Genomic DNA, 27,208 nt, shown 5'->3' on the forward strand with positions numbered 1-27,208 from the left:
AGTTCAATCCCCCTTTCTCCCTCACTCCCCACACCCAATAATACCCCTCCCCCCGTGTTCCACATTCAATAATGAGACTCGGAGACACTTTTGCGTTTCAAACATTGTTTAATATTCCGCCCTTCATGGAGTCAGACCCAATTCCACCATCCCCATTACTGGCGGCATTTTTACCCTCCCTCTCTCACTCTCTGTCTTTCTCTCCCCCTCGCTCTCTCTCACTCTCTCTGTCTTTCACTCTCTCTCACTCGCTCTGTCTCACTCGCTCTCTCTCACTCTCTCTGTCTCTCACTCTCTCTCACTCGCTCTGTCTCACTCTCTCATTCTCTGTCTCTTTGTCTCTCTCTCTCACTCTCTCTGTCTCTTTGTCTCTCTCTCTCTCACTCTCTCTCACTCGCTCTGTCTCACTCGCTCTCTCTCACTCGCTCTGTCTCTCTCTCTCTCTCTGTCACTCTCTCACTCTCTCTGTCTCTCACTCTCTCTCACTCGCTCTGTTTCACTCTCTGTCTCTCACTCTCATTCTCTGTCTCTTTGTCTCTCTCTCTCACTCTCTCTGTCTCTTTGTCTCTCTCTCTCTATCTCTCTCTCTCTCGCTCTCACTCGCACTGTCTCACTCGCTCTGTCTCACTCGCTCTCTCTCACTCGCTCTGTCTCTCTCTCTCTCTGTCACTCTCTCACTCTCTGTCTCTCATTCTCATTCTCTGTCTCTTTGTCTCTCTCTCTCACTCTCTCTGTCTCTTTGTCTCTCTCTCTCTCTCACTCTCTCTCTCTGTCTCTCTCTCTCTCACTCCGCCTCTCTCTTCCTCCCCCTCCCTCCCTCTGCCTCTCTCTCACTCTCTCTCTCTCTCTCTCTGTCTCTCTCTCTCAATCTGTCTGACTGTGTGTGTGTGTGTGTGTATGTCCCTCTCTCTCTCTGTCTCTCAATCTCTCTCTGTCTCTCTCTTTCTCTCACTTTCTCTGTCTCTCTCTCTGTCTCACTCTTTGTCTCAATCTGTCTCTCACTCTCTCTTTGTCTCTGTCTCTCTCTCTCTCTCTCTCTCTCCCCCTCCCTCTTCACTCCCACTCTCTCACTCTCACACACTCACACTCACACTCTCTCTCTCACACTCTCTCTCCCCCCATTATTGGGGGTCCCTCTGTGCCTCTCGCTGGGTCCGCCGTCTCACGAGGTGCCACCCGATCAGGAATGCCATGATTCCAACACACACCAGGCCCAGGACTCCTGTCGCTGCTCCCAGCGCCACCGCGGAGTGCCGGAGCTTCCCGGCGGGAGAACCTGCCGAGGGAGCGGGAGAAAGTTAGAGTCATTGCCGTCCCTCCGTCCCCCCCACCGCCGCCCCCCCCCCCCGCCCCCGGTTATATCCCATCTCTGGCTCCCCCTCTCCCTCCCTCTCTCAATCTCTCTCCCACCCTCCCTCTCTCTCTCTCCCACTCTCTCTCCTCCCTTTATCCCTCTCCGTCTCTCAACCACACACTCTCTCTCCTCTCTCTATCAGCCAGAGCCCAATGATGTCATTTTTAATCCTGTGCGCTTCAGCTGACTGTTCGACCATGAAGGGCCTCACAGTCCACCTCTGGCTTAAAAAACTTTCCCACTGGGAGTGACTGGACACTGACCTGGAGCAGAAAACCTGCAAGCACCTGACCTGGGGGCACTAAGGGGGCATGCTTCCTTCAAAAACACATCTCAATCTATCGGCAGAGTGTTTACAAACCTTGTACTGAGGGAGTGGCCAGGAAATCTGAGGAGACAAAAATTAATTTACATTCTGAAAGGCCAGTGCCTGACAAACTGTCACACCCGGATTTAACCTGGTGCTGTACCTGCCCTGGGAGGGTTTGATGGGGCAGTGTAGAGGGAGCTTTAGAGGATGGTGTAGAGGGAGGTTTATAGGGCAGTGTAGGGGAGGTTTATAGGGCAGTGTAGGGGAGGTTTATAGGGCAGTGTAGGGGAGGTTTATAGGGCAGTGAAGGGGAGGTTTAGAGGGCAGTGTAGGGGAGGTTTATAGAGCAGTGTAGGGGAGGTTTATAGGGCAGTGTAGGGGAGGTTTATAGGGCAGTGTAGGGGAGGTTTATAGGGCAGTGTTGGGGAGGTTTATAGGGCAGTGAAGGGGAGGTTTATAGGGCAGTGTAGGGGAGGTTTATAGAGCAGGGTAGGGGAGGTTTATAGGGCAGTGAAGGGGAGGTTTATAGGGCAGTGTAGGGGAGGTTTATAGAGCAGTGAAGGGGAGGTTTACAGGGCAGTGTAGGGGAGGTTTATAGAGCAGTGTAGGGGAGGTTTATAGAGCAGTGTAGGGGAGGTTTATAGGGCAGTGTAGGGGAGGTTTATAGGGCAGTGAAGGGGAGGTTTATAGGGCAGTGTAGGGGAGGTTTATAGGGCAGTGAAGGGGAGGTTTATAGGGCAGTGTAGGGGAGGTTTATAGAGCAGTGAAGGGGAGGTTTATAGGGCAGTGTAGGGGAGGTTTATAGAGCAGTGTAGGGGAGGTTTATAGAGCAGTGTAGGGGAGGTTTATAGGGCAGTGAAGGGGAGGTTTATAGGGCAGTGTAGGGGAGGTTTATAGGGCAGTGAAGGGCAGGTTTATAGGGCAGTGTAGGGGAGGTTTATAGAGCAGTGAAGGGGAGGTTTATAGGGCAGTGTAGGGGAGGTTTATAGAGCAGTGAAGGGGAGGTTTATAGGGCAGTGTAGGGGAGGTTTATAGGGCAGTGAAGGGCAGGTTTATAGGGCAGTGTAGGGGAGGTTTATAGAGCAGTGAAGGGCAGGTTTATATGGCAGTGTAGGGGAGGTTTATAGGGCAGTGAAGGGCAGGTTTATATGGCAGTGTAGGGGAGGTTTATAGGGCAGTGAAGGGCAGGTTTATAGGGCAGTGTCGGGGAGGTTTATAGAGCAGTGAAGGGGAGATTTATATGGCAGTGTAGGGGAGGTTTATATGGCAGTGTAGGGGAGGTTTATAGAGCAGTGTAGGGGGAGGTTTATAGGGCAGTGTAGAGGAGGTTTATAGGGCAGTGTAGGGGGAGGTTTATAGGGCAGTGTACGGGGAGGTTTATAGGGCAGTGTAGGGGGAGGTTTATAGGGCAGTGTAGGGCAGGTTTATAGGGCAGTGTAGGGGAGGTTTATAGAGCAGTGAAGGGCAGGTTTATATGGCAGTGTAGGGGAGGTTTATAGGGCAGTGAAGGGCAGGTTTATAGGGCAGTGTCGGGGAGGTTTATAGAGCAGTGAAGGGGAGGTTTATATGGCAGTGTAGGGGAGGTTTATATGGCAGTGTAGGGGAGGTTTATAGAGCAGTGTAGAGGAGGTTTATAGAGCAGTGAAGGGGAGGTTTATTGGGCAGTGTAGGGGAGGTTGAAAGGGCAGTGTAGGGGAGGTTGAAAGGGCAGTGTAGGGGGAGGTTTATAGGGCAGTGTAGAGGAGGTTGAAAGGGCAGTGTAGGGGGAGGTTTATAGGGCAGTGTACGGGGAGGTTTATAGGGCAGTGTAGGGGAGGTTTATAGGGCAGTGTAGAGGAGGTTTATAGGGCAGTGTAGGGGGAGGTTTATAGGGCAGTGTAGAGGAGGTTTATAGGGCAGTGTAGGGGGAGGTTTATAGGGCAGTGTAGAGGAGGTTTATAGGGCAGTGTAGGGGGAGGTTTATAGGGCAGTGTAGGGGGAGGTTTATAGGGCAGTGTAGAGGAGGTTTATAGGGCAGTGTAGGGGGAGGTTTATAGGGCAGTGTAGGGGAGGTTTATAGGGCAGTGTAGGGGGAGGTTTATAGGGCAGTGTAGAGGAGGTTTATAGGGCAGTGTAGGGGGAGGTTTATAGGGCAGTGTAGGGGAGGTTCAGAGTGCAGTGAAGGGGAGGTTTATATGGCAGTGTAGGGGAGGTTTATAGGGCAGTGCAGGGGGAGGTTTATAGGGCAGTGCAGGGGCGGTTGAAAGGGCAGTGAAGGGGAGGTTTATATGGCAGTGTAGGGGAGGTTTACAAGGCATTGTAGGGGAGGTTGAAAGGGCAGTGAAGGGGAGGTTTATAGGGCATTGCAGGGGAGGTTTATAGGGCAGTGCAGGGGCGGTTGAAAGGGCAGTGTATGGGAGGTTTATAGGACATTGTAGGGGAGGTTTATAGGGCAGTGTAGAGGAGGTTTATAGGGCAGTGTAGGGGGATGTTTATAGGGCAGTGTAGGGGAGGTATTTAGTGCAGTGTAGGGGGAGGTTTATAGAGCAGTGTAGAGGAGGTTTATAGGGCAGTGTAGGGGAGGTTTATAGGCAGTGTAGGGGGAGGTTTATAGGGCAGTGTAGAGGAGGTTTATAGGGCAGTGTAGGGGAGGTTTATAGGGCAGTGTAGGGGAGGTTTATAGTGCAGTGCTGAGGAGGTTTATAGGGCAGTGTAGGGGAGGTTTATAGGGCAGTGTAGGGGAATTTTATAGGGCATTGTAGGTAGAGGTTTATAGGGCAGTGTAGGGGAGGTTTATAGGGCAGTGTAGGGGAGGTTTATAGGGCAGTGTAGGGGAGGTTTATAGGGCAGTGTAGGGGAGGTTTATAGGGCAGTGTAGGGGAGTTTTATTGGGCAGTGTAGGGGAGGTTCAAAGGGCAGTGTAGGGGAGGTAGAAAGGGCAGTGTAGGGGAGGTTGATAGGGCATTGTAGGGGAGTTTTATTGGGCAGTGTAGGGGCGGTTTTAGGGCAGTGTAGGGGAGGTTTATAGGGCATTGTAGGGGAGGTTTTAGGGCAGTGTAGGGGGAGATTTATCGGCAGTGTAGGGGAGGTTTATAGGGCAGTGTAGGGGAGGTTGATAGGGCAGTGTCGGGGAGGTTTATTGGGCAGTGTTGGGGAGGTTGAGAGGGCAGTGTAGGGGAGGTTTACAGGGCAGTGTAGGGGGAGGTTTATAGGGCAGTGAAGGAGAGTTTTATAGGGCAGTGTTGGTTAGGTTTAGAGGGCAGTGAAGGGGAGGTTTATAGGGCAGTGTAGGTAGAGGTTTATAGGGCAGTGTAGGGGAGGTTTATTGGGCAGTGAAGGAGAGTTTTATAGGGCAGTGTAGGGGAGGTTTATAGGGCACTGAAGGGGAGGTTTAGAGGGCAGTGTACGGGAGGTTTATAGGGCAATGAAGGGGACGTTTATAGGGCAGTGTAGGGGAGGTTTATAGGGCAGTGCAGGGGAGGTTTATAGGGCATTGTCGGGGAGGATGTAAAGGGCAGTGTAGGGGAGGTTTATAGGGCACTGAAGGGGAGGTTTAGAGGGCAGTGTACGGGAGGTTTCCGGGAAGTGTAGGGGAGGTTTATAGTGCAGTGTTGGGGAGGTTTATAGGGCAGTGTAGGGGAGGTTTATTGGGCAATGTAGGGGAGGTTCATAGGGCAGTGTAGGGGAGGTTTATTCGGCAGTGTAGGGGAGGTTTATAGGGCAGTGTAGGGGAGGTTTATTGGGCAATGTAGGGGAGGTTTATAGGGCAGTGTAGGGGAGGTTTATAGGGCAGTGTAGGGGAGGTTTATTGGGCAATGTAGGGGAGGTTTATAGGGCAGTGTAGGGGAGGTTTATAGGGCAGTGTAGGGGAGGTTTATTTGGCAATGTAGGGGAGGTTTATAGGGCAGTGTAGGGGAGGTTTATAGGGCAGTGTAGGGGAGGTTTGAAGGGCAGTGTAGCCGAGGTTTATAGGCCAGTGTAGGGGAGGTTTGAAGGGCAATGTATGGGGAGGTTTATAAGGCAGTGTCGGGGAGGTTTATAGGGCAGTGTAGGGGAGGTTTATAGGGCAGTGTTGGGGAGGTTTATAGGGCAGTGTTGGGGAGGTTTATAGGGCAATGTAGAGGAGGTTTATAGGGCAATGTAGGGGAGGTTTATAGGGCAGTGTAGGGGAGGTTTATATGGCAGTGTTGGGTTGGTTTATAGGGCAGTGCAGGGGCGGTTTATAGGGCAGTGTAGGGGAGGTTAAAAGGGCATGTTTATTGGGCATTGTAGGGGAGGTTTATAGGGCAATGCAGGGGGAGGTTTATCGGGCAGTGTAGGGGCGGTTTATAGGGCAGTGCAGGGGGAGGTTTATAGGGCATTGTAGGGGAGGTTTATAGGGCAGTGCAGGGGGAGGTTTATAGGGCATTGTAGGGGAGGTTTATATGGCAGTATAGGGGGAGGTTTACAGGGAAGTGTAGGGGAGGTTTATAGGTCAGTGCAGGGGGAGATTTATAGGGCAGTGTAGGGGATGTTAATAGGGCAGTGTAGGGGAGGTTTATAGGGCAGTGTCGGGGATGTTAATAGGGCAGTGTAGGGGAGGTTTATAGGGCAGTGTACGGGAGGTTTTCGGGAAGTGTAGGGAAGGTTTACATGGCAGTGCAGGGGGAGGTTTATCGGGCAGTGTAGGGGAGCTTGAAAGTGTAGTGTAGGGGAGGTTTATAGGGCATTGTAGGGGAGGTTTATAGGGCAGTGTAGGGGGAGGTTTATAGGGGAGTGTAGAGGCGCTATATAGGGCAGTGTAGAGGAGGTTTATAGGGCAGTGTAGGGGGAGGTTTATAGGGCAGTGTAGGGGAGGTTTATAGGGCAATGTAGGGGAGGTTTATAGGGCAGTGTAGGGGGAGGTTTATAGGGCAGTGTACGGGAGGTTTTCGGGAAGTGTAGGGAAGGTTTACATGGCAGTGTAGGGGAGGTTTATCGTGCAGTGTTGGGGTGGTTCATAGGGCAGTGTAGGGGAGGTTTATTCGGCAGTGTAGGGGAGGTTTATAGGGCAGTGTAGGGGAGGTTTATAGGCCAGTGTAGGGGAGGTTTGAAGGGCAATGTAGGGGGAGGTTTATAAGGCAGTGTCGGAGAGGTATATAGGGCAGTGTAGGGGAGGTTTATAGGGCAGTGTTGGGGAGGTTTATAGGGCAGTGTAGGGGAGGTTTATAGGGCAATGTAGGGGAGGTTTATAGGGCAATGTAGGGGAGGTTTATAGGGCAGTGTACGGGAGGTTTATAGGGCAGTGTAGGGGAGGTTTATCGGGCAATGTAGGGGAGGTTTATAGGGCAATGTAGGGGAGGATTATAGGGCAGTGTAGGGGGAGGTTTATGGGGCAGGGAAGGGGAGGTTTATAGGGCAGTGTAGGGGAGGTTTATAGGGCAATGTAGGGGAGGATTATAGGGCAGTGTAGGGGGAGGTTTATGGGGCATAGAAGGGGAGGCTTATAGGGCAGTGTAGGGGAAGGTTTATAGGGCAGTGTAGGGGAGGTTTATAGGGCAGTGTAGGGGGAGGTTTATGGGGCAGGGAAGGGGAGGTTTATAGGGCAGTGTATGCGAGTTTTATAGGGCAGTTTTGGGGGAGGTTTATAGGGCAGTGTAGAGGAGGTTTATCGGGCAGTGCAGAGGGAGCTTTATTGGGCTGTGTCGGGGAGGTTTATAGTGCAATGTAGGGGAGGATTATAGGGCAGTGTATGGGGAGGTTTATGGGGCAGGGAAGGGGAGGTTTATAGGGCAGTGTAGGGGATGTTTATAGGGCAATGTAGGGGAGGATTATAGGGCAGTGTAGGGGGAGGTTTATGGGGCATAGAAGGGGAGGCTTATAGGGCAGTGTAGGGGAAGTTTACAGGGCAGTGTAGGGGAGGTTATAGGGCAGTGTAAGGGAGGCTTATAGGGCAGTGTAGGGGAAGGTTTATAGGGCAGTGTAGGGGAGGTTTATAGGGCAATGTGGGGGAGGTTTATGGGGCATGGAAGGGGAGGTTTATAGGGCAGTGTATGGGAGTTTTATAGGGCAGTTTCGGGGGAGGTTTATAGGGCAGTGTAGGGGAGGTCTAAAGGGCAGTGCAGGGGAGATTTATAGGGCAGTGTCGGGAGGTTTATAGGGCAGTGTAGGGGAGGTTTAATCGTGCAGTGTAGGGGAGGTTGAAAGGGCAGTGTAGGGGAGGTTTATAGGGCATTGTAGAGGAGGTTTATAGGGCAGTCCAGGGGGACGTTTATCAGGCAGTGTTGGGGTGAGGTTTATAGGGCAGTGTCGGGGGAGGTTTATAGGGCAGTGTAGGGGAGGTTGAAAGGGCAGTGTAGGGGAGGTTTATAGGGCAATGTAGGGGAGGTTTATAGGGCAGTGTAGGGGGAGGTTGATAGGGCAGTGTACGGGAGGTTTTCGGGAAGTGTAGGGAAGGTTTACATGGCAGTGTAGGCGAGGTTTATAGTGCAGTGTAGGGGAGGTTTATAGGGCAGTGTAGGGGAGGTTTATATTGCAGTGTAGGGGAGGTTTATTGGGCTGTGTCGGGGTGGTTTATAGTGCAGTGCAGGGGAGGTTTATAGGGCAGTGTTGGGGTGGTTCATAGGGCAGTGTAGGGGAGGTTTATTCGGCAGTGTAGGGGAGGTTTATAGGGCAGTGTAGGGGAGGTTTATAGGGCAGTGTAGGGGAGGTTTATAGGGCAGTGTAGGGGAGGTTTATAGGGCAGTGTAGGGGAGGTTTATAGTGCAGTGTAGGGGAGGTTTATATTGCAGTGTTGGGGAGGTTTACAGGGCAGTGTAGGGGAGGTCTAAAGGGCAATGTAGGGGAGGATTATAGGGCAGTGAAGGGGAGGTTTATAGGGCAGTGTAGGGGAGGTTAAAAGGGCAATGTAGGGGAGGATTATAGGGCAGTGTCGGGGGAGGTTTATGGGGCAGGGACGGGGAGGTTTATAGGGCAGTGTAGGGGAGGTTTATAGGGCAGTGTAGAGGGAGATTTATTGGGCAGTGTCGGGGACGTTTCTAGTGCAGTGTAGGGGAGGTTTATATTGCAGTGTAGGGGAGGTTTATAGGGCAGTTTAGAGGAGGTTTATAGGGCAATGTAGGGGAGGTTTATAGGGCAGTGTAGGGGAGGTTAATAGGGCAATGTAGGGGAGGTTTAAAGGGTAGTGTAGGGGAGGTTTATAGGGCAGTGTAGGGGAGGTAGAAAGGGCAGTGGAGGGGAGGTTTATAGGGCAGTGGAGGGGAAGTTTTTAGGGCAGTGCAGGGGGAGGTTTATCGGGCAGTGTAGGGGGAGCTTTATAGGGCAGTGTCGGGGAGGTTTATAGGGCAGTGTTGGGGAGGTTTATAGTGCAGTGTAGGGGAGGTTTATAGGGCAGTGTAGGGGAGGTTTATCGGGCAGTGTAGGGAGGTTGATCGGGCAGTGTAGGGGAGGTTTATTGGGCAGTGCAGGGGAGGTTCAAAGGGCAGTGTAGGGGAGGTTGAAAGGGCAGTGTAGGGGAGGTTTATAGGGCATTGTAGGGGAGGTTTATAGGGCAGTGTAGGGGAGGTTTATAGGGCAGTGTCGGGGGAGGTTTATATGGCAGTGTAGGGGGAGGTTTATAGGGGAGTGTAGGGGGAGGTTTATATTGCAGTGTAGGGGAGGTTTATATGGCAGTGTAGGGGAGGTTTATAGGGCAGTGTAGGGGAGGTTTATAGGGCAGTGTCGGGGGAGGTTTATATGGCAGTGTAGGGGGAGGTTTATATGGCAGTGTAGGGGGAGGTTTATAGGGCAGTGTAGGGGAGGTTTATAGGGCAGTGCAGGGGGAGGTTTATAGGGCAGTGTTGGGGTGGTTCATAGGGCAGTGTAGGGGAGGTTTATTGGGCAGTGTAGGGGAGGTTTATAGGGCAATGTAGGGGAGGTTTATAGGGCAGTGTAGGGGAGGATTATAGGGCAGTGTTGGGTAGGTTTATGGGGCAGAGAAGGGGAGGTTTATAGGGCAGTGTAGGGGGAGGTTTATGGGGCAGGGAAGGGGAGGTTTATAAGGCAGTGTAGGGGAAGTTTATCTGGCAGTGTAGGGGGGGTTTATCGGGCAGTGTACGGGAGGTTTACAGGGCAGTGTAGGGGAGGTTTATAGGGCAGTGTCGGGGGAGGTTTATAGGGCAGTGTATGGGAGGTTTATAGTGCAGTGTAGAGGAGGTTTATCGGGCAGTGTAGGGGAGGTTTATAGGGCAGTGTAGGGGAGGTTTATAGTGCAGTGTAGGGGAGGTTTACAGGGCAGTGTAGGGGAGGTTTATAATGCAGTGTAGGGGAGGTTTACAGGGCAGTGTAGGAGAGGTCTAAAGGGCAGTGCAGGGGAGATTTATAGGGCAGTGTGGGGGAGGTTTATAGGGCAGTGTAGGGGAGGTTTATTGGGCAATGTAGTGGAGGATTATAGGGCAGTTTAGGGGGAGGTTTATGGGGCAGGGAAGGGGAGGTTTATAGGGCAGTGTCGGGGAGGTTTACAGGGCAATGTTCGGGAGGTTTATAGGGCAGTGTAGGGGAGGTTTATTGGGTAGTATAGGGGTGGTTTATAGTGCAGTGTAGAGGAGGTTTATAGGGCAGTGTAGGAGAGGGTTATAGGGCATTGTAGGGAAGGTTTATAGGGCAGTGTAGGGGAGGTTGATAGGGCATTGTAGGGGAGGTTTATAGGGCAGTGTAGGGGGATGTTTATCGGGCAGTGTAGGGGAAGTATATAGTGCAGTGTAGGGGGAGGTTTATAGGGCAGTGAAGAGGGAGGTTTATAGGGCAGTGTAGAGGAGGTTTATAGGGCAGTGTAGAGGAGGTTTATAGGGCAGTGTAGGGGAGATTTATAGGGTAGTGTAGGGGAGGTTTATAGGGCAGTGTAGAGGAGGTTTATAGGGCAGTGTAGGGGACGTTTATAGGCAGTGTAGGGAGAGGTTTATAGGGCAGTGTAGGGGAGATTTATAGGGCAGTGTATGGGAGGTTTATAGGGCAGTGTAGGGGAGGTTTATAGGGCAGTGTAGGGGAGGTTTATAGGGCAGTGTAGGGAAGGTTTATAGGGCAGTGTTGGGGAGGTTTACAGGGCAGTGTTGGGGAGGTTTATAGCGCAATGTAGGGGAGGTTTATTGGGTGGTATAGGGGTGGTTTATAGTGCAGTGTAGAGGAGGTTTATAGGGCAGTGTAGGGGAGGTTTATAGGGCAGTGTAGGGGAGGTTTATAGGGCAGTGTAGGGGAGGTTGATAGGGCAGTGTCGGGGAGTTTTATTGGGCAGTATCGGGGAGGTTCAAAGGGCAGTGTCGGGGGAGGTTTACAGGGCAGTGTAGGGGAGGTAGAAAGGGCAGTGTAGGGGAGGTTTATAGGGCATTGTAGGGGAGGTTTTAGGGCAGTGTAGGGGGAGGTTTACCGGGCAGTGTAGGGGGAGGTTTATAGGGCAGTGTAGGGGAGGTTTATAGGGCAGTGAAGGGGAGGTTTATAGGGCAGTGTAGTGGAGGTTTATAGGGCAGTGTAGGGGGATGTTTATAGGGCAGTGTAGGGGAGGTTGAGAGGGCAGTGTAGAGGAGGTTTATAGGGCAGTGTAGGGGGATGTTTATAGGGCAGTGTAGAGGGAGGTTGACAGGGCAGTGCAGGAGGAGGTATATAGGGCAGTGTTGGGGAGGTTGAGAGGGCAGTGTCGAGGAGGTTTACAGGGCAGTGTCGGGGGAGGTTTATAGGGCAGTGAAGGGGAGGTTTATAGGGCAGTGTAGAGGAGGTTTATAGGCAGTGTAGGTGAGGTTTATAAGGCAGTGTAGGGGAGGTTTATTTAGGTAGTGAAGGAGAGTTTTATAGGGCAGTGTAGGGGAGGTTTATAGGGCAGTGAAGGGGAGGTTTATAGGGCAGTGTAGGGGAGGTTTATAGGGCAGTGTAGGAGAGGTTTATTGGGCAGTGTAGGAGGAGGTTATAGGGCAGTAAAGGGGAGGTTTATAGGTCATTGTACGGGAGGTTTATCGGGCAGAGTAGGGGAGGTTGAGAGGGCAGTGTAGGGGAGGTGTATAGGGCAGTGTAGAGGAGGTTTATAGGGCAGTGTAGGGGAGGTTTATAGGCAGTGTAGGTGAGGTTTATAGGGCAGTGTAGGGGAGGTTTATTTAGGCAGTGAAGGAGAGTTTTATAGGGCAGTGTCGGGGAGGTTTATAGGGCACTGCAGGGGAGGTTTATAGGTCAGTGTACGGGAGGTTTATAGGGCAATGAAGGGGAGGTTTTTAGGGCAGTGTAGTGGAGGTTTTCGGGCAGTGCAGGGGAGGTTTATAGGGCATTGTAGTGGAGGTTGAAAGGGCAGTGTCGAGGAGGTTTATAGGGCATTGTACGGGAGGTTTATAGGACAGTGTAGGGGGAGGTTTATAGGGCAGTGTAGGGGGAGGTTTATATGGCAGTGTAGGGGGAGGTTTATACGGCAGTGTAGGAGGAGGTTTATAGGGCAGTGTAGGGGAGGTTGATAGGGCAGTGTAGGGGAGGTTTATAGTGCAGTGTAGGGGAGGTTTATAGGGCAGTGTAGAGGAGGTTTATAGGGCAGTGTTGGGGAGGTTTATAGGGCAGTGTAGGGGAGGTTTATAGGGCAATGTAGGGGAGGATTATAGGGCAGTGTAGGGGAGGTTTTTAGGGCAGTGTAGGGGAGGTTTATAGGGCAGTGTAGGGGAGGATTATAGGGCAGTGTAGGGGGAGGTTTATGGGGCAGTGTCGGGGGAGGTTTATAGGGCAGTGAAGGGGAGGTTTATAGGGCAGTGTAGGGGGAGGTTTATGGGGCAGGGAAGGGGAGGTTTATAAGGCAGTGTAGGGGAAGTTTATCGGGCAGTGTAGGGGGGGTTTATCGGGCAGTGCACGGGAGATTTACAGGGCAGTGTAGGGGAGGTTTATAGGGCAGTGTATGGGAGGTTTATAGTGCAGTGTAGAGGAGGTTTATTGGGCAGTGTAGGGGAGGTTTATAGGGCAGTGTCGGGGAGGTTTATAGTGCCGTGTAGGGGAGGTTTACAGGGCAGTATAGGGGAGGTTTATATTGCAGTGTAGGGGAGGTTTACAGGGCAGTGTAGGGGAGGTCTAAAGGGCAGTGCAGGGGAGATTTATATGGCAGTGTAGGGGGAGGTTTATACGGCAGTGTAGGAGGAGGTTTATAGGGCAGTGTAGGGGAGGTTGATAGGGCAGTGTAGGGGAGGTTTATAGTGCAGTGTAGGGGAGGTTTATAGGGCAGTGTAGAGGAGGTTTATAGGGCAGTGTTGGGGAGGTTTATAGGGCAGTGTAGGGGAGGTTTATAGGGCAATGTAGGGGAGGATTATAGGGCAGTGTAGGGGAGGTTTTTAGAGCAGTGTAGGGGAGGTTTATAGGGCAGTGTAGGGGAGGATTATAGGGCAGTGTAGGGGGAGGTTTATGGGGCAGTGTCGGGGGAGGTTTATAGGGCAGTGAAGGGGAGGTTTATAGGGCAGTGTAGGGGGAGGTTTATGGGGCAGGGAAGGGGAGGTTTATAAGGCAGTGTAGGGGAAGTTTATCGGGCAGTGTAGGGGGGGTTTATCGGGCAGTGCACGGGAGATTTACAGGGCAGTGTAGGGGAGGTTTATAGGGCAGTGTATGGGAGGTTTATAGTGCAGTGTAGAGGAGGTTTATTGGGCAGTGTAGGGGAGGTTTATAGGGCAGTGTCGGGGAGGTTTATAGTGCAGTGTAGGGGAGGTTTACAGGGCAGTGTAGGGGAGGTTTATATTGCAGTGTAGGGGAGGTTTACAGGGCAGTGTAGGGGAGGTCTAAAGGGCAGTGCAGGGGAGATTTATAGGGCAGTGTGGGGGAGGTTTATAGGGCAGTGTAGGGGAGGTTTATTGGGCAATGTAGTGGAGGATTATAGGGCAGTGTAGGGGGAGGTTTATGGGGCAGGGAAGGGGAGGTTTATAGGGCAGTGTCGGGGAGGTTTACAGGGCAATGTTCGGGAGGTTTATAGGGCAGTGTAGGGGAGGTTTATTGGGTAGTATAGGGATGGTTTATAGTGAAGTGTCGAGGAGGTTAATAGGGCAGTGTAGGGGAGGATTATAGGGCAGTGTAGGGAAGGTTTATAGGGCAGTGTAGCGGAGGTTGATAGGGCAATGTAGGGGAGGTTTATAGGGCAGTGTAGGGGAATGTTTATAGTGCAGTGTAGGGGAAGTATATAGTGCAGTGTAGAGGAGGTTTATAGGGCAGTGTAGGGGAGGTTTATAGGGCAGTGTAGGGGAGATTTATAGGGTAGTGTAGGGGAGGTTTATAGGGCAGTGTAGAGGAGGTTTATAGGGCAGTGTAGGGGAGGTTTATAGGGCAGTGTAGGGGACGTTTATCGGGCAGTGTTGGGGAGGTTTATAGGGCAGTGTTGGGGAGGTTTACAGGGCAGTGTTGGGGAGGTTTATAGGGCAATGTAGGGGAGGTTTATTGAGTGGTATAGGGGTGGTTTATAGTGCAGTGTAGAGGAGGTTTATAGGGCATTGTACGGGAGGTTTATAGGACAGTGTAGAGGGAGGTTTATAGGGCAGTGTAGGGGGAGGTTTATATGGCAGTGTAGGAGGAGGTTTATAGGGCAGTGTAGGGGAGGTTTATAGGGCAATGTAGGGGAGGTTTATAGTGCAGTGTAGGGGAGGTTGAGAGGGCAGTGTAGGGGAGGTTTATAGGGCAGTGTAGAGGAGGTTTATAGGGCAGTGTTGGGGAGGTTTATAGGGCAGTGTAGGGGAGGTTTATAGGGCAATGTAGGGGAGGATTATAGGGCAGTGTAGGGGAAGTTTATAGGGCAATGTAGGGGAGGTTTATAGGGCAGTGTAGGGGAGGATTATAGGGCAGTGTAGGGGGAGGTTTATGGGGCACAGAAGGGGAGGTTTATAGGGCAGTGTCGGGGGAGGTTTATAGGGCAGTGTAGGGGAGGTTTATAGGGCAGTGTAGGGGGAGGTTTATGGGGCAGGGAAGGGGAGGTTTATGGGGCAGGGAAGGGGAGGTTTATAAGGCAGTGTCGGGGAAGTTTATCGGGCAGTGTAGGGGGGGTTTATCGGGCAGTGTGCGGGAGGTTTACAGGGTAGTGTAGGGGAGGTTTATAGGGCAGTGTCGGGGAGGTTTATAGGGCAGTGTAGAGGGAGCTTTATTGGGCAGTGTCGGGGAGGTTTATAGTGCAGTGTAGGGGAGGTTTATATTGCAGTGTAGGGGAGATTTACAGGGCAGCATAGGGGAGGTTTATAGGGCAGTGTATGGGAGGTTTATAGTGCAGTGTAGAGGAGGTTTATCGGGCAGTGTAGGGGAGGTTTATAGGGCAGTGTAGGGGAGGTTTATAGTGCAGTGCAGGGGAGGTTTACAGGGCAGTGTAGGGGAGGTTTATATTACAGTGTAGGAGAGGTTTACAGGGCAGTGTAGGGGAGGTCTAAAGGGCAGTGCAGGGGAGATTTATAGGGCAGTGTGGGGGAGGTTTATAGGGCAGTGTAGGGGAGGTTTATTGGGCAATGTAGTGGAGGATTATAGGGCAGTGTAGGGGGAGGTTTATGGGGCAGGGAAGGGGAGGTTTATAGGGCAGTGTCGGGGAGGTTTACAGGGCAATGTTCGGGAGGTTTATAGGGCAGTGTAGAGGAGGTTTATAGGGCAGTGTAGGGGAGGGTTATAGGGCAGTGTAGGGAAGGTTTATAGGGCAGTGTAGGGGAGGTTGATAGGGCAATGTAGGGGAGGTTTATAGGGCAGTGTAGGGGGATGTTTATAGGGCAGTGTAGGGGAAGTATATAGTGCAGTGTCGGGGGAGGTTTATAGGGCAGTGTAGGGGGAGGTTTATAGGGCAGTGTAGAGGAGGTTTATAGGGCAGTGTAGGGGAGGTTTATAGGTCAGTGTAGGGGAGATTTATGGGGTAGTGTAGGGGGAGGTTTATAGGGCAGTGTCGGGGAGATTTATAGGGCAGTGTACGGGAGGTTTATAGGGCAGTGTAGGGGAGGTTTATAGGGCAGTGTAGGGGAGGTTTATAGGGCAGTGTAGGGGAGGTTTATAGGGCAGTGTTGGAGAGGTTTACAGGGCAGTGTAGGGGATTTTATAGGGCAGTGTAGGGGAGGTTTATAGGGCAGTGTAGGGGAGGTTGATAGGGCAGTGTAGAGGAGTTTTATTGGGCAGTGTAGGGGAGGTTCAAAGGGCAGTGTAGGGGGAGGTTTATAGGGCATTGTAGGGGAGGTTTTAGGGCAGTGACGGGGAGGTTTATTGGGCAGTGTAGGGGAGGTTTATAGGGCAGTGTAGGGGAGGTTTATAGTACAGTGTAGGGGAGGTTGAGAGGGCAGTGTTGGGGAGGTTTATAGGGCAGTGTAGAGGAGGTTTATAGGGCAGTGTTGGGGAGGTTTATAGGGCAGTGTAGGGGAGGTTTATAGGGCAATGTAGGGGAGGATTATAGGGCAGTGTAGGGGAAGTTTATAGGGCAGTGTAGGGGAGGTTTATAGGGCAGTGTCGGGGAGGATTATAGGGCAGTGTAGGAGGAGGTTTATGGGGCAGAGAAGGGGAGGTTTATAGGGCAGTGTAGGGGAGGTTGATAGGGCAATGTAGGGGAGGTTTATAGGGCAGTGTAGGGGGATGTTTATCGGGCAGTGTAGGGGAAGTATATAGTGCAGTGTCGGGGGAGGTTTATAGGGCAGTGTAGGGGAGGTTTATAGGGCAGTGTAGGGGGAGGTTTATGGGGCAGGGAAGGGGAGGTTTATAAGGCAGTGTAGGGGAAGTTTATCGGGCAGTGTCGGGGGGTTTATCGGGCAGTGTACGGGAGGTTTACAGGGTAGTGTAGGGGAGGTTTATAGGGCAGTGTCGGGGGAGGTTTATAGGGCAGTGTAGAGGGAGCTTTATTGGGCAGTGTCGGGGAGGTTTATAGGGCAGTGTAGGGGAGGGTTATAGGGCAGTGTAGGGAAGGTTTATAGGGCAGTGTAGGGGAGGTTGATAGGGCAATGTAGGGGAGGTTTATAGGGCAGTGTAGGGGGATGTTTATCGGGCAGTGTAGGGGAAGTATATAGTGCAGTGTCGGGGGAGGTTTATAGGGCAGTGTAGGGGGAGGTTTATAGGGCAGTGTAGAGGAGGTTTATAGGGCAGTGTAGGGGAGGTTTATAGGGCAGTGTAGGGGAGATTTATGGGGTAGTGTAGGGGGAGGTTTATAGGGCAGTGTCGGGGAGATTTATAGGGCAGTGTAGGGGAGGTTTACAGGGCAGTGTAGGGGATTTTATAGGGCAGTGTAGGGGAGGTTTATAGGGCAGTGTAGGGGAGGTTGATAGGGCAGTGTAGAGGAGTTTTATTGGGCAGTGTAGGGGAGGTTCAAAGGGCAGTGTAGGGGGAGGTTTATAGGGCATTGTAGGGGAGGTTTTAGGGCAGTGTAGGGGGAAGTTTATCGGGCAGTGTAGGGGAGGTTTATAGGGCAGTGTAGGGGAGGTTGATAGGGCAGTGACGGGGAGGTTTATTGGGCAGTGTAGGGGAGGTTTATAGGGCAGTGTAGGGGAGGTTTATAGTACAGTGTAGGGGAGGTTGAGAGGGCAGTGTTGGGGGAGGTTTATAGGGCAGTGTAGGGGAGGTTTATAGGGCAGTGTAGGGGGAGGTTTATGGGGCAGGGAAGGGGAGGTTTATAAGGCAGTGTAGGGGAAGTTTATCGGGCAGTGTCGGGGGGGTTTATCGGGCAGTGTACGGGAGGTTTACAGGGTAGTGTAGGGGAGGTTTATAGGGCAGTGTCGGGGGAGGTTTATAGGGCAGTGTAGAGGGAGCTTTATTGGGCAGTGTCGGGGAGGTTTGTAGTGCAGTGTAGGGGAGGTTTATATTGCAGTGTAGGTGAGATTTACAGGGCAGTGTAGGGGAGGTTTATATGGCAGTGTATGGGAGGTTTATAGTGCAGTGTAGAGGAGGTTTATCGGGCAGTGTAGGGGAGGTTTATAGTGCAGTGTAGGGGAGGTTTACAGGGCAGTGTAGGGGAGGTTTATATTGCAGTGTAGCGGAGGTTTACAGGGCAGTGTAGGGGAGGTCTAAAGGGCAGTGCAGGGGAGATTTATAGGGCAGTGTGGGGGAGGTTTATATTGCAGTGTAGGTGAGATTTACAGGGCAGTGTAGGGGAGGTTTATATGGCAGTGTATGGGAGGTTTATAGTGCAGTGTAGAGGAGGTTTATCGGGCAGTGTAGGGGAGGTTTATAGTGCAGTGTAGGGGAGGTTTACAGGGCAGTGTAGGGGAGGTCTAAAGGGCAGTGCAGGGGAGATTTATAGGGCAGTGTGGGGGAGGATTATAGGGCAGTGTAGGGGAGGTTTATAGGGCAGTGTAGGGGAGGTTTATAGGGCAGTGTCGGGGAGGATTATAGGGCAGTGTAGGAGGAGGTTTATGGGGCAGAGAAGGGGAGGTTTATAGGGCAGTGTCGGGGGAGGTTTATAGGGCAGTGTAGGGGAGGTTTATAGGGCAGTGTAGGGGGAGGTTTATGGGGCAGGGAAGGGGAGGTTTATAAGGCAGTGTAGGGGAAGTTTATCGGGCAGTGTCGGGGGGGTTTATCGGGCAGTGTACGGGAGGTTTACAGGGTAGTGTAGGGGAGGTTTATAGGGCAGTGTCGGGGGAGGTTTATAGGGCAGTGTAGAGGGAGCTTTATTGGGCAGTGTCGGGGAGGTTTGTAGTGCAGTGTAGGGGAGGTTTATATTGCAGTGTAGGTGAGATTTACAGGGCAGTGTAGGGGAGGTTTATATGGCAGTGTATGGGAGGTTTATAGTGCAGTGTAGAGGAGGTTTATCGGGCAGTGTAGGGGAGGTTTATAGTGCAGTGTAGGGGAGGTTTACAGGGCAGTGTAGCGGAGGTTTATATTGCAGTGTAGCGGAGGTTTACAGGGCAGTGTAGGGGAGGTCTAAAGGGCAGTGCAGGGGAGATTTATAGGGCAGTGTGGGGGAGGTTTATATTGCAGTGTAGGTGAGATTTACAGGGCAGTGTAGGGGAGGTTTATATGGCAGTGTATGGGAGGTTTATAGTGCAGTGTAGAGGAGGTTTATCGGGCAGTGTAGGGGAGGTTTATAGTGCAGTGTAGGGGAGGTTTACAGGGCAGTGTAGGGGAGGTCTAAAGGGCAGTGCAGGGGAGATTTATAGGGCAGTGTGGGGGAGGTTTATAGGGCAGTGTAGGGGAGGTTTATTGGGCAATGTAGTGGAGGATTATAGGGCAGTTTGGCGGGAGGTTTATGGGGCAGGGAAGGGGAGGTTTATAGGGCAGTGTAGAGGAGGTTTATAGGGCAGTGTAGGGGAGGTTTATAGGGCAGTGTAGGGGAGATTTATAGGGTAGTGTAGGGGAGGTTTATAGGGCAGTGTAGAGGAGGTTTATAGGGCAGTGTAGGGGAGGTTTATAGGCAGTGTAGGGGGAGATTTATAGGGCAGTGTAGGGGAGATTTATAGGGCAGTGTACGGGAGGTTTATAGGGCAGTGTAGGGGACGTTTATAGGGCAGTGTAGGGGAGGTTTATAGGGCAGTGTAGGGGAGGTTTATAGGGCAGTGTTGGGGAGGTTTACAGGGCAGTGTTGGGGAGGTTTATAGGGCAATGTAGGGGAGGTTTATTGGGTGGTATAGGGGTGGTTTATAGTGCAGTGTAGAGGAGGTTTATAGGGCAGTGTAGGGGAGGTTTATAGGGCAGTGTAGGGGGAGGTTTACAGGGCAGTGTAGGGGAGGTTTATAGGGCAGTGTTGGGGAGGTTTATAGGGCAGTGTTGGGGAGGTTGACAGGGCAGTGTTGGGGAGGTTTATAGGGCAATGTAGGGGAGGTTTATTGGGTGGTATAGGGGTGGTTTATAGTGCAGTGTAGAGGAGGTTTATAGGGCAGTGTAGGGGAGGTTTATAGGGCAGTGTAGGGGGAGGTTTACAGGGCAGTGTAGGGGAGGTTTTCGGGCATTGTAGGGGAGGTTTTAGGGCAGTGTAGGGGGAGGTTTATCGGGCAGTGTAGGGGATGTTTATAGGGCAGTGTTGGGGAGGTTGACAGGGCAGTGTTGGGGAGGTTTATAGGGCAATGTAGGGGAGGTTTATTGGGTGGTATAGGGGTGGTTTATAGTGCAGTGTAGAGGAGGTTTATAGGGCAGTGTAGGGGAGGTTTATAGGGCATTGTAGGGGAGGTTTTAGGGCAGTGTAGGGGGAGGTTTATCGGGTAGTGTAGGGGATGTTTATAGGGCAGTGTAGGGGAGGTTGATAGGGCAGCGACGGGGAGGTTTATTGGGCAGTGTAGGGGAAGTTGAAAGGGCAGTGTAGGGGAGGTTGAAAGGGCAGTGTAGGGGGAGGTTTACCGGGCAGTGTAGGGGAGGTTGAGAGGGCAGTGTAGAGGAGGTTTATAGGGCAGTGTAGGGGAAGTTGAAAGGGCAGTGTAGGGGAAGTTGAAAGGGCAGTGTAGGGGAGGTTGAAAGGGCAGTGTAGGGGAGGTTGATAGGGCAGTGACGGGGAGGTTTATAGGGCAGTGTAGGGGAAGTTGAAAGGGCAGTGTAGGGGAGGTTGAAAGGGCAGTGTAGGGGAGGTTTATAGGGCAGTGTAGGGGAGGTTGAGAGGGCAGTGTAGAGGAGGTTTATAGGGCAGTGTAGGGGGATGTTTATAGGGCAGTGTAGAGGGAGGTTGACAGGGCAGTGCAGGAGGAGGTATATAGGGCAGTGTTGGGGAGGTTGAGAGGGCAGTGTAGAGGAGGTTTACAGGGCAGTGTAGGGGGAGGTTTATAGGGCAGTGAAGGGGAGGTTTATAGGGCAATGTAGGGGAGGTTTATAGGGCAATGTAGGGGAGGTTTATAGGGCAGTGTACGGGAGGTTTATAGGGCAGTGTAGGGGAGTTTTATAGGGCAGTGTCGGGGAGGTTTATAGGGCAGTGAAGGGGAGGTTTATAGGGCAGTGTAGGGGAGGTTTATTGGGCAGTGTAGGAGGAGGTTTATAGGGCAGTGAAGGGGAGGTTTATAGGTCATTGTACGGGAGGTTTATCGGGCAGTGTAGGGGAGGTTGAGAGGGCAGTGTAGGGGAGGTTTATAGGGCAGTGTAGCAGGAGGTTTATAGGGCAGTGAAGGGGAGGTTTATGGGGCATGGACGGGGAGGTTTATAGGGCAGTGTAGGGGAGGTTTATAGGGCAGTGTAGGGGAGGTTTATAGGGCAGTGTAGGGGGAGATTTATGGGGCAGGGAAGGGGAGGTTTATCGGGCAGTGTAGAGGGAGATTTATTGGGCAGTGTCGGGGACGTTTCTAGTGCAGTGTAGGGGAGGTTTACATTGCAGTGTAGTGGAGGTAGAAAGGGCAGTGGAGGGGGAGGTTTATATGGCAGTGCAGGGGAAGTTTATAGGGCAGTGCAGGGGGAGGTTTATCGGGCAGTGTAGGGGAGGTTTATAGGGCATTGTAGGGGAGGTTTTAGGGCAGTGTAGGGGGAGGTTTATAGGGCAGTGTAGGGGGAGGTTTATATGGCAGTGTAGGGGTAGGTTTATATGGTAGTGTAGGGGGAGGTTTATAGGGCAGTGTCGGGGAGGTTTATAGGGCAGTGTAGGGGAGGTTTATAGTGCAGTGTAGGGGAGGTTTATAGGGCAGTGTAGGGGAGGTTTATAGGGCAGTGTAGGGGAGGTTTACAGGGCAGTGTTGGGGAGGTTTATAGGGCAGTGTCGTGGAGGTTTTTGAGTAGTATAGGGGTGATTTATAGTGCAGTGTAGAGGAGGTTTACAGGGCAGTGTAGGGGAGGTTTATCGGGCAGTGTAGGGGAGGTTGATAGGGCAGTGTAGGGGAGGTTTATTGGGCAATATATGGGAGGTTTATAGGGCAGTGTAGGGGAGGTTTATCGGGCAGTGTAGGGAGGTTGATCGGGCAGTGTAGGGGAGGTTTATTGGGCAGTGCAGGGGAGGTTCAAAGGGCAGTGTAGGGGAGGTTGAAAGGGCAGTGTAGGGGAGGTTTATAGGGCATTGTAGGGGAGGTTTATAGGGCAGTGTAGGGGGAGGTTTACAGGGCAGTGTAGGGGAGGTTTATAGGGCAATGTAGGGGAGGTTTATAGGGCAGTGTAGGGGGAGGTTTATAGGGGAGTGTTGGGGGAGGTTTATATTGCAGTGTAGGGGAGGTTTATATGGTAGTGTAGGGAAGGTTTATAGGGCAGTGTAGGGGAGGTTTATAGGGCAGTGTCGGGGGAGGTTTATATGGCAGTGTAGGGGGAGGTTTATAGGGCAGTGTAGGGGAGGTTTATAGGGCAGTGCAGGGGGAGGTTTATAGGGCTGAAAAGGGGATGTTTATAGGGCAGTGTAGGCGAGGTTGAAAGGGCAGTGTAGGGGAGGTTTAGAGTGCATTGTAGGGGAGGTTTATAGGGCAGTGTAGGGGAGGTTTATAGGGCAATGTAGGGGAGGTTTATAGGGCAGTGTCGGGGGAGGTTTATAGGGCAGTGTACGGGAGGTTTTCGGGAAGTGTAGAGGAGGTTTACATGGCAGTCTGGGGAGGTTTATAGTGCAGTGTTGGGGTGGTTCATAGGGCAGTGTAGGAGAGGTTTATTGGGCAGTGTAGGGGAGGTTTATAGGGCAGTGTAGGGGGAGGTTTATGGGGCAGGGAAGGGGAGGTTTATAAGGCAGTGTAGGGGAAGTTTATCGGGCAGTGTAGGGGAGGTTTATTGGGCAGTGTAAGGGATGTTTACAGGGCAGTATAGGGGAGGTTTATAGGGCAGTGTCGGGGGAGGTTTATAGGGCAGTGTTGAGGTAGCTTTATTGGGCAGTGTCGGGGAGGTTTATCGTGCAGTGTAGGGGAGGTTTATAGTGCAGTGTAGAGGAGGTTTATCGGGCAGTGTAGGGGAGGTTTATAGGGCAGTGTAGGGGAGGTTTACAGGGCAGTGTAGGGGAGGTTTATAGGGCAGTGTAGGGGAGGTTTATCGGGCAGTGTAGGGGAGGTTTATAGGGCAGTGTAGGGGAGGTTTACAGGGCAGTGTAGGGGAGGTTTAAAGGGCAGTGTAGGGGAGATTTATAGGGCAGTGTGGGGGAGGTTTATAGGGCAGTGTAGGGGAGGTTTATAGTGCAGTGTAGGGGAGGTTTATCGGGCAGTGTAGGGGAGGTTGATAGGGCAGTGTAGGGGAGGTTTATTGGGCAGTATATGGGAGGTTTATAGGGCAGTGTAGGGGAGGTTTATCGGGCAGTGTAGGGAGGTTGATCGGGCAGTGTAGGGGAGGTTTATTGGGCAGTGCAGGGGAGGTTCAAAGGGCAGTGTAGGGGAGGTTGAAAGGGCAGTGTAGGGGAGGTTTATAGGGCATTGTAGGGGAGGTTTATAGGGCAGTGTAGGGGGAGGTTTACAGGGCAGTGTAGGGGAGGTTTATAGGGCAATGTAGGGGAGGTTTATAGGGCAGTGTAGGGGGAGGTTTATAGGGGAGTGTTGGGGGAGGTTTATATTGCAGTGTAGGGGAGGTTTATATGGCAGTGTAGGGGAGGTTTATAGGGCAGTGTAGGGGAGGTTTATAGGGCAGTGTCGGGGGAGGTTTATATGGCAGTGTAGGGGTAGGTTTATATGGCAGTGTCGGGGAGGTTTTTTGGGCAGTGCAGGGGGAGGTTTATAGGGCTGAAAAGGGGATGTTTATAGGGCAGTGTAGGGGAGGTTGAAAGGGCAGTGTAGGGGAGGTTTAGAGTGCATTGTAGGGGAGGTTTATAGGGCAGTGTAGGGGGAGGTTTATAGGGGAGTGCAGAGGAGGTTTTTGGGCAATGTAGGGGGAGGTTTATAGGGCAGTGTAGGGGAGGTTTATAGGGCAATGTAGGGGAGGTTTATTGGGCAGTGTCGGGGGAGGTTTATAGGGCAGTGTACGGGAGGTTTTCGGGAAGTGTAGGGGAGGTTTATAGGGCAGTGTAGGGGAGGTTTACAGGGCAGTGTGGGGGAGGTTTAAAGGGCAGTGTAGGGGAGATTTATAGGGCAGTGTGGGGGAGGTTTATAGGGCAGTGTAGGGGAGGTTTATAGTGTAGTGTAGGGGAGGTTTATCGGGCAGTGTAGGGGAGGTTGATAGGGCAGTGTAGGGGAGGTTTATTGGGCAGTATATGGGAGGTTTATAGGGCAGTGTAGGGGAGGTTTATCGGGCAGTGTAGGGAGGTTGATCGGGCAGTGTAGGGGAGGTTTATTGGGCAGTGCAGGGGAGGTTCAAAGGGCAGTGTAGGGGAGGTTGAAAGGGCAGTGTAGGGGAGGTTTATAGGGCATTGTAGGGGAGGTTTATAGGGCAGTGTAGGGGGAGGTTTACAGGGCAGTGTAGGGGAGGTTTATAGGGCAATGTAGGGGAGGTTTATAGGGCAGTGTAGGGGGAGGTTTATAGGGGAGTGTTGGGGGAGGTTTATATTGCAGTGTAGGGGAGGTTTATATGGCAGTGTAGGGGAGGTTTATAGGGCAGTGTAGGGGAGGTTTATAGGGCAGTGTCGGGGGAGGTTTATATGGCAGTGTAGGGGTAGGTTTATATGGCAGTGTAGGGGGAGGTTTATAGGGCAGTGTCGGGGAGGTTTTTTGGGCAGTGCAGGGGGAGGTTTATAGGGCTGAAAAGGGGATGTTTATAGGGCAGTGTAGGGGAGGTTGAAAGGGCAGTGTAGGGGAGGTTTAGAGTGCATTGTAGGGGAGGTTTATAGGGCAGTGTAGGGGGAGGTTTATAGGGCAGTGTAGGGGAGGTTTACAGGGCAGTGTTGGGGAGGTTTATAGGGCAGTGTCGTGGAGGTTTTTGAGTAGTATAGGGGTGATTTATAGTGCAGTGTAGAGGAGGTTTACAGGGCAGTGTAGGGGAGGTTTATCGGGCAGTGTAGGGGAGGTTGATAGGGCAGTGTAGGGGAGGTTTATTGGGCAATATATGGGAGGTTTATAGGGCAGTGTAGGGGAGGTTTATCGGGCAGTGTAGGGAGGTTGATCGGGCAGTGTAGGGGAGGTTTATTGGGCAGTGCAGGGGAGGTTCAAAGGGCAGTGTAGGGGAGGTTGAAAGGGCAGTGTAGGGGAGGTTTATAGGGCATTGTAGGGGAGGTTTATAGGGCAGTGTAGGGGGAGGTTTACAGGGCAGTGTAGGGGAGGTTTATAGGGCAATGTAGGGGAGGTTTATAGGGCAGTGTAGGGGGAGGTTTATAGGGGAGTGTTGGGGGAGGTTTATATTGCAGTGTAGGGGAGGTTTATATGGTAGTGTAGGGGAGGTTTATAGGGCAGTGTAGGGGAGGTTTATAGGGCAGTGTCGGGGGAGGTTTATATGGCAGTGTAGGGGGAGGTTTATAGGGCAGTGTAGGGGAGGTTTATAGGGCAGTGCAGGGGGAGGTTTATAGGGCTGAAAAGGGGATGTTTATAGGGCAGTGTAGGGGAGGTTGAAAGGGCAGTGTAGGGGAGGTTTAGAGTGCATTGTAGGGGAGGTTTATAGGGCAGTGTAGGGGAGGTTTATAGGGCAATGTAGGGGAGGTTTATAGGGCAGTGTCGGGGGAGGTTTATAGGGCAGTGTACGGGAGGTTTTCGGGAAGTGTAGAGGAGGTTTACATGGCAGTCTGGGGAGGTTTATAGTGCAGTGTTGGGGTGGTTCATAGGGCAGTGTAGGAGAGGTTTATTGGGCAGTGTAGGGGAGGTTTATAGGGCAGTGTAGGGGGAGGTTTATGGGGCAGGGAAGGGGAGGTTTATAAGGCAGTGTAGGGGAAGTTTATCGGGCAGTGTAGGGGAGGTTTATTGGGCAGTGTAAGGGATGTTTACAGGGCAGTATAGGGGAGGTTTATAGGGCAGTGTCGGGGGAGGTTTATAGGGCAGTGTTGAGGTAGCTTTATTGGGCAGTGTCGGGGAGGTTTATCGTGCAGTGTAGGGGAGGTTTATAGTGCAGTGTAGAGGAGGTTTATCGGGCAGTGTAGGGGAGGTTTATAGGGCAGTGTAGGGGAGGTTTACAGGGCAGTGTAGGGGAGGTTTATAGGGCAGTGTAGGGGAGGTTTATCGGGCAGTGTAGGGGAGGTTTATAGGGCAGTGTAGGGGAGGTTTACAGGGCAGTGTAGGGGAGGTTTAAAGGGCAGTGTAGGGGAGATTTATAGGGCAGTGTGGGGGAGGTTTATAGGGCAGTGTAGGGGAGGTTTATAGTGCAGTGTAGGGGAGGTTTATCGGGCAGTGTAGGGGAGGTTGATAGGGCAGTGTAGGGGAGGTTTATTGGGCAGTATATGGGAGGTTTATAGGGCAGTGTAGGGGAGGTTTATCGGGCAGTGTAGGGAGGTTGATCGGGCAGTGTAGGGGAGGTTTATTGGGCAGTGCAGGGGAGGTTCAAAGGGCAGTATAGGGGAGGTTTTCGGGAAGTGTAGGGGAGGTTTATAGTGCAGTGTAGGGGAGGTTTATCGGGCAGTGTAGGGGAGGTTTATAGGGCAGTGTAGGGGGAGGTTTATAGGGGAGTGCAGAGGAGGTTTTTGGGCAATGTAGGGGGAGGTTTATAGGGCAGTGTAGGGGAGGTTTATAGGGCAATGTAGGGGAGGTTTATTGGGCAGTGTCGGGGGAGGTTTATAGGGCAGTGTACGGGAGGTTTTCGGGAAGTGTAGGGGAGGTTTATAGGGCAGTGTAGGGGAGGTTTACAGGGCAGTGTAGGGGAGGTTTAAAGGGCAGTGTAGGGGAGATTTATAGGGCAGTGTGGGGGAGGTTTATAGGGCAGTGTAGGGGAGGTTTATAGTGTAGTGTAGGGGAGGTTTATCGGGCAGTGTAGGGGAGGTTGATAGGGCAGTGTAGGGGAGGTTTATTGGGCAGTATATGGGAGGTTTATAGGGCAGTGTAGGGGAGGTTTATCGGGCAGTGTAGGGAGGTTGATCGGGCAGTGTAGGGGAGGTTTATTGGGCAGTGCAGGGGAGGTTCAAAGGGCAGTGTAGGGGAGGTTGAAAGGGCAGTGTAGGGGAGGTTTATAGGGCATTGTAGGGGAGGTTTATAGGGCAGTGTAGGGGGAGGTTTACAGGGCAGTGTAGGGGAGGTTTATAGGGCAATGTAGGGGAGGTTTATAGGGCAGTGTAGGGGGAGGTTTATAGGGGAGTGTTGGGGGAGGTTTATATTGCAGTGTAGGGGAGGTTTATATGGCAGTGTAGGGGAGGTTTATAGGGCAGTGTAGGGGAGGTTTATAGGGCAGTGTCGGGGGAGGTTTATATGGCAGTGTAGGGGTAGGTTTATATGGCAGTGTAGGGGGAGATTTATAGGGCAGTGTGGGGGAGGTTTATAGGGCAGTGTAGGGGAGGTTTATAGTGCAGTGTAGGGGAGGTTTATCGGGCAGTGTAGGGGAGGTTGATAGGGCAGTGTAGGGGAGGTTTATTGGGCAGTATATGGGAGGTTTATTGGGCAGTGTAGGGGAGGTTTATCGGGCAGTGTAGGGAGGTTGATCGGGCAGTGTAGGGGAGGTTTATTGGGCAGTGCAGGGGAGGTTCAAAGGGCAGTGTAGGGGAGGTTGAAAGGGCAGTGTAGGGGAGGTTTATAGGGCATTGTAGGGGAGGTTTATAGGGCAGTGTAGGGGGAGGTTTACAGGGCAGTGTAGGGGAGGTTTATAGGGCAATGTAGGGGAGGTTTATAGGGCAGTGTAGGGGGAGGTTTATAGGGGAGTGTTGGGGGAGGTTTATATTGCAGTGTAGGGGAGGTTTATATGGCAGTGTAGGGGAGGTTTATAGGGCAGTGTAGGGGAGGTTTATAGGGCAGTGTCGGGGGAGGTTTATATGGCAGTGTAGGGGTAGGTTTATATGGCAGTGT

The 27,208-nt window shown here is 52.1% G+C and overlaps 1 protein-coding gene across 1 annotated transcript in view; it reads right to left on the reverse strand.

The window, feature by feature from the left end:
• Window positions 1–1,121: 1,121 nt before the first annotated feature.
• Window positions 1,122–27,208, reverse strand: part of LOC139253734 (zona pellucida-like domain-containing protein 1) — a 61,145-nt gene continuing 35,058 nt past the window's right edge. Inside the window, exon 5 of the mRNA XM_070873522.1 lies at window positions 1,122–1,276. Within this exon, the coding sequence (XP_070729623.1) occupies window positions 1,122–1,276 (155 nt within the window). The remainder of the gene's footprint in view (window positions 1,277–27,208) is intronic.

Source organism: Pristiophorus japonicus, unplaced genomic scaffold, assembly GCF_044704955.1.
Source record: "Pristiophorus japonicus isolate sPriJap1 unplaced genomic scaffold, sPriJap1.hap1 HAP1_SCAFFOLD_508, whole genome shotgun sequence".
NCBI lineage: Eukaryota > Metazoa > Chordata > Chondrichthyes > Pristiophoridae > Pristiophorus > Pristiophorus japonicus.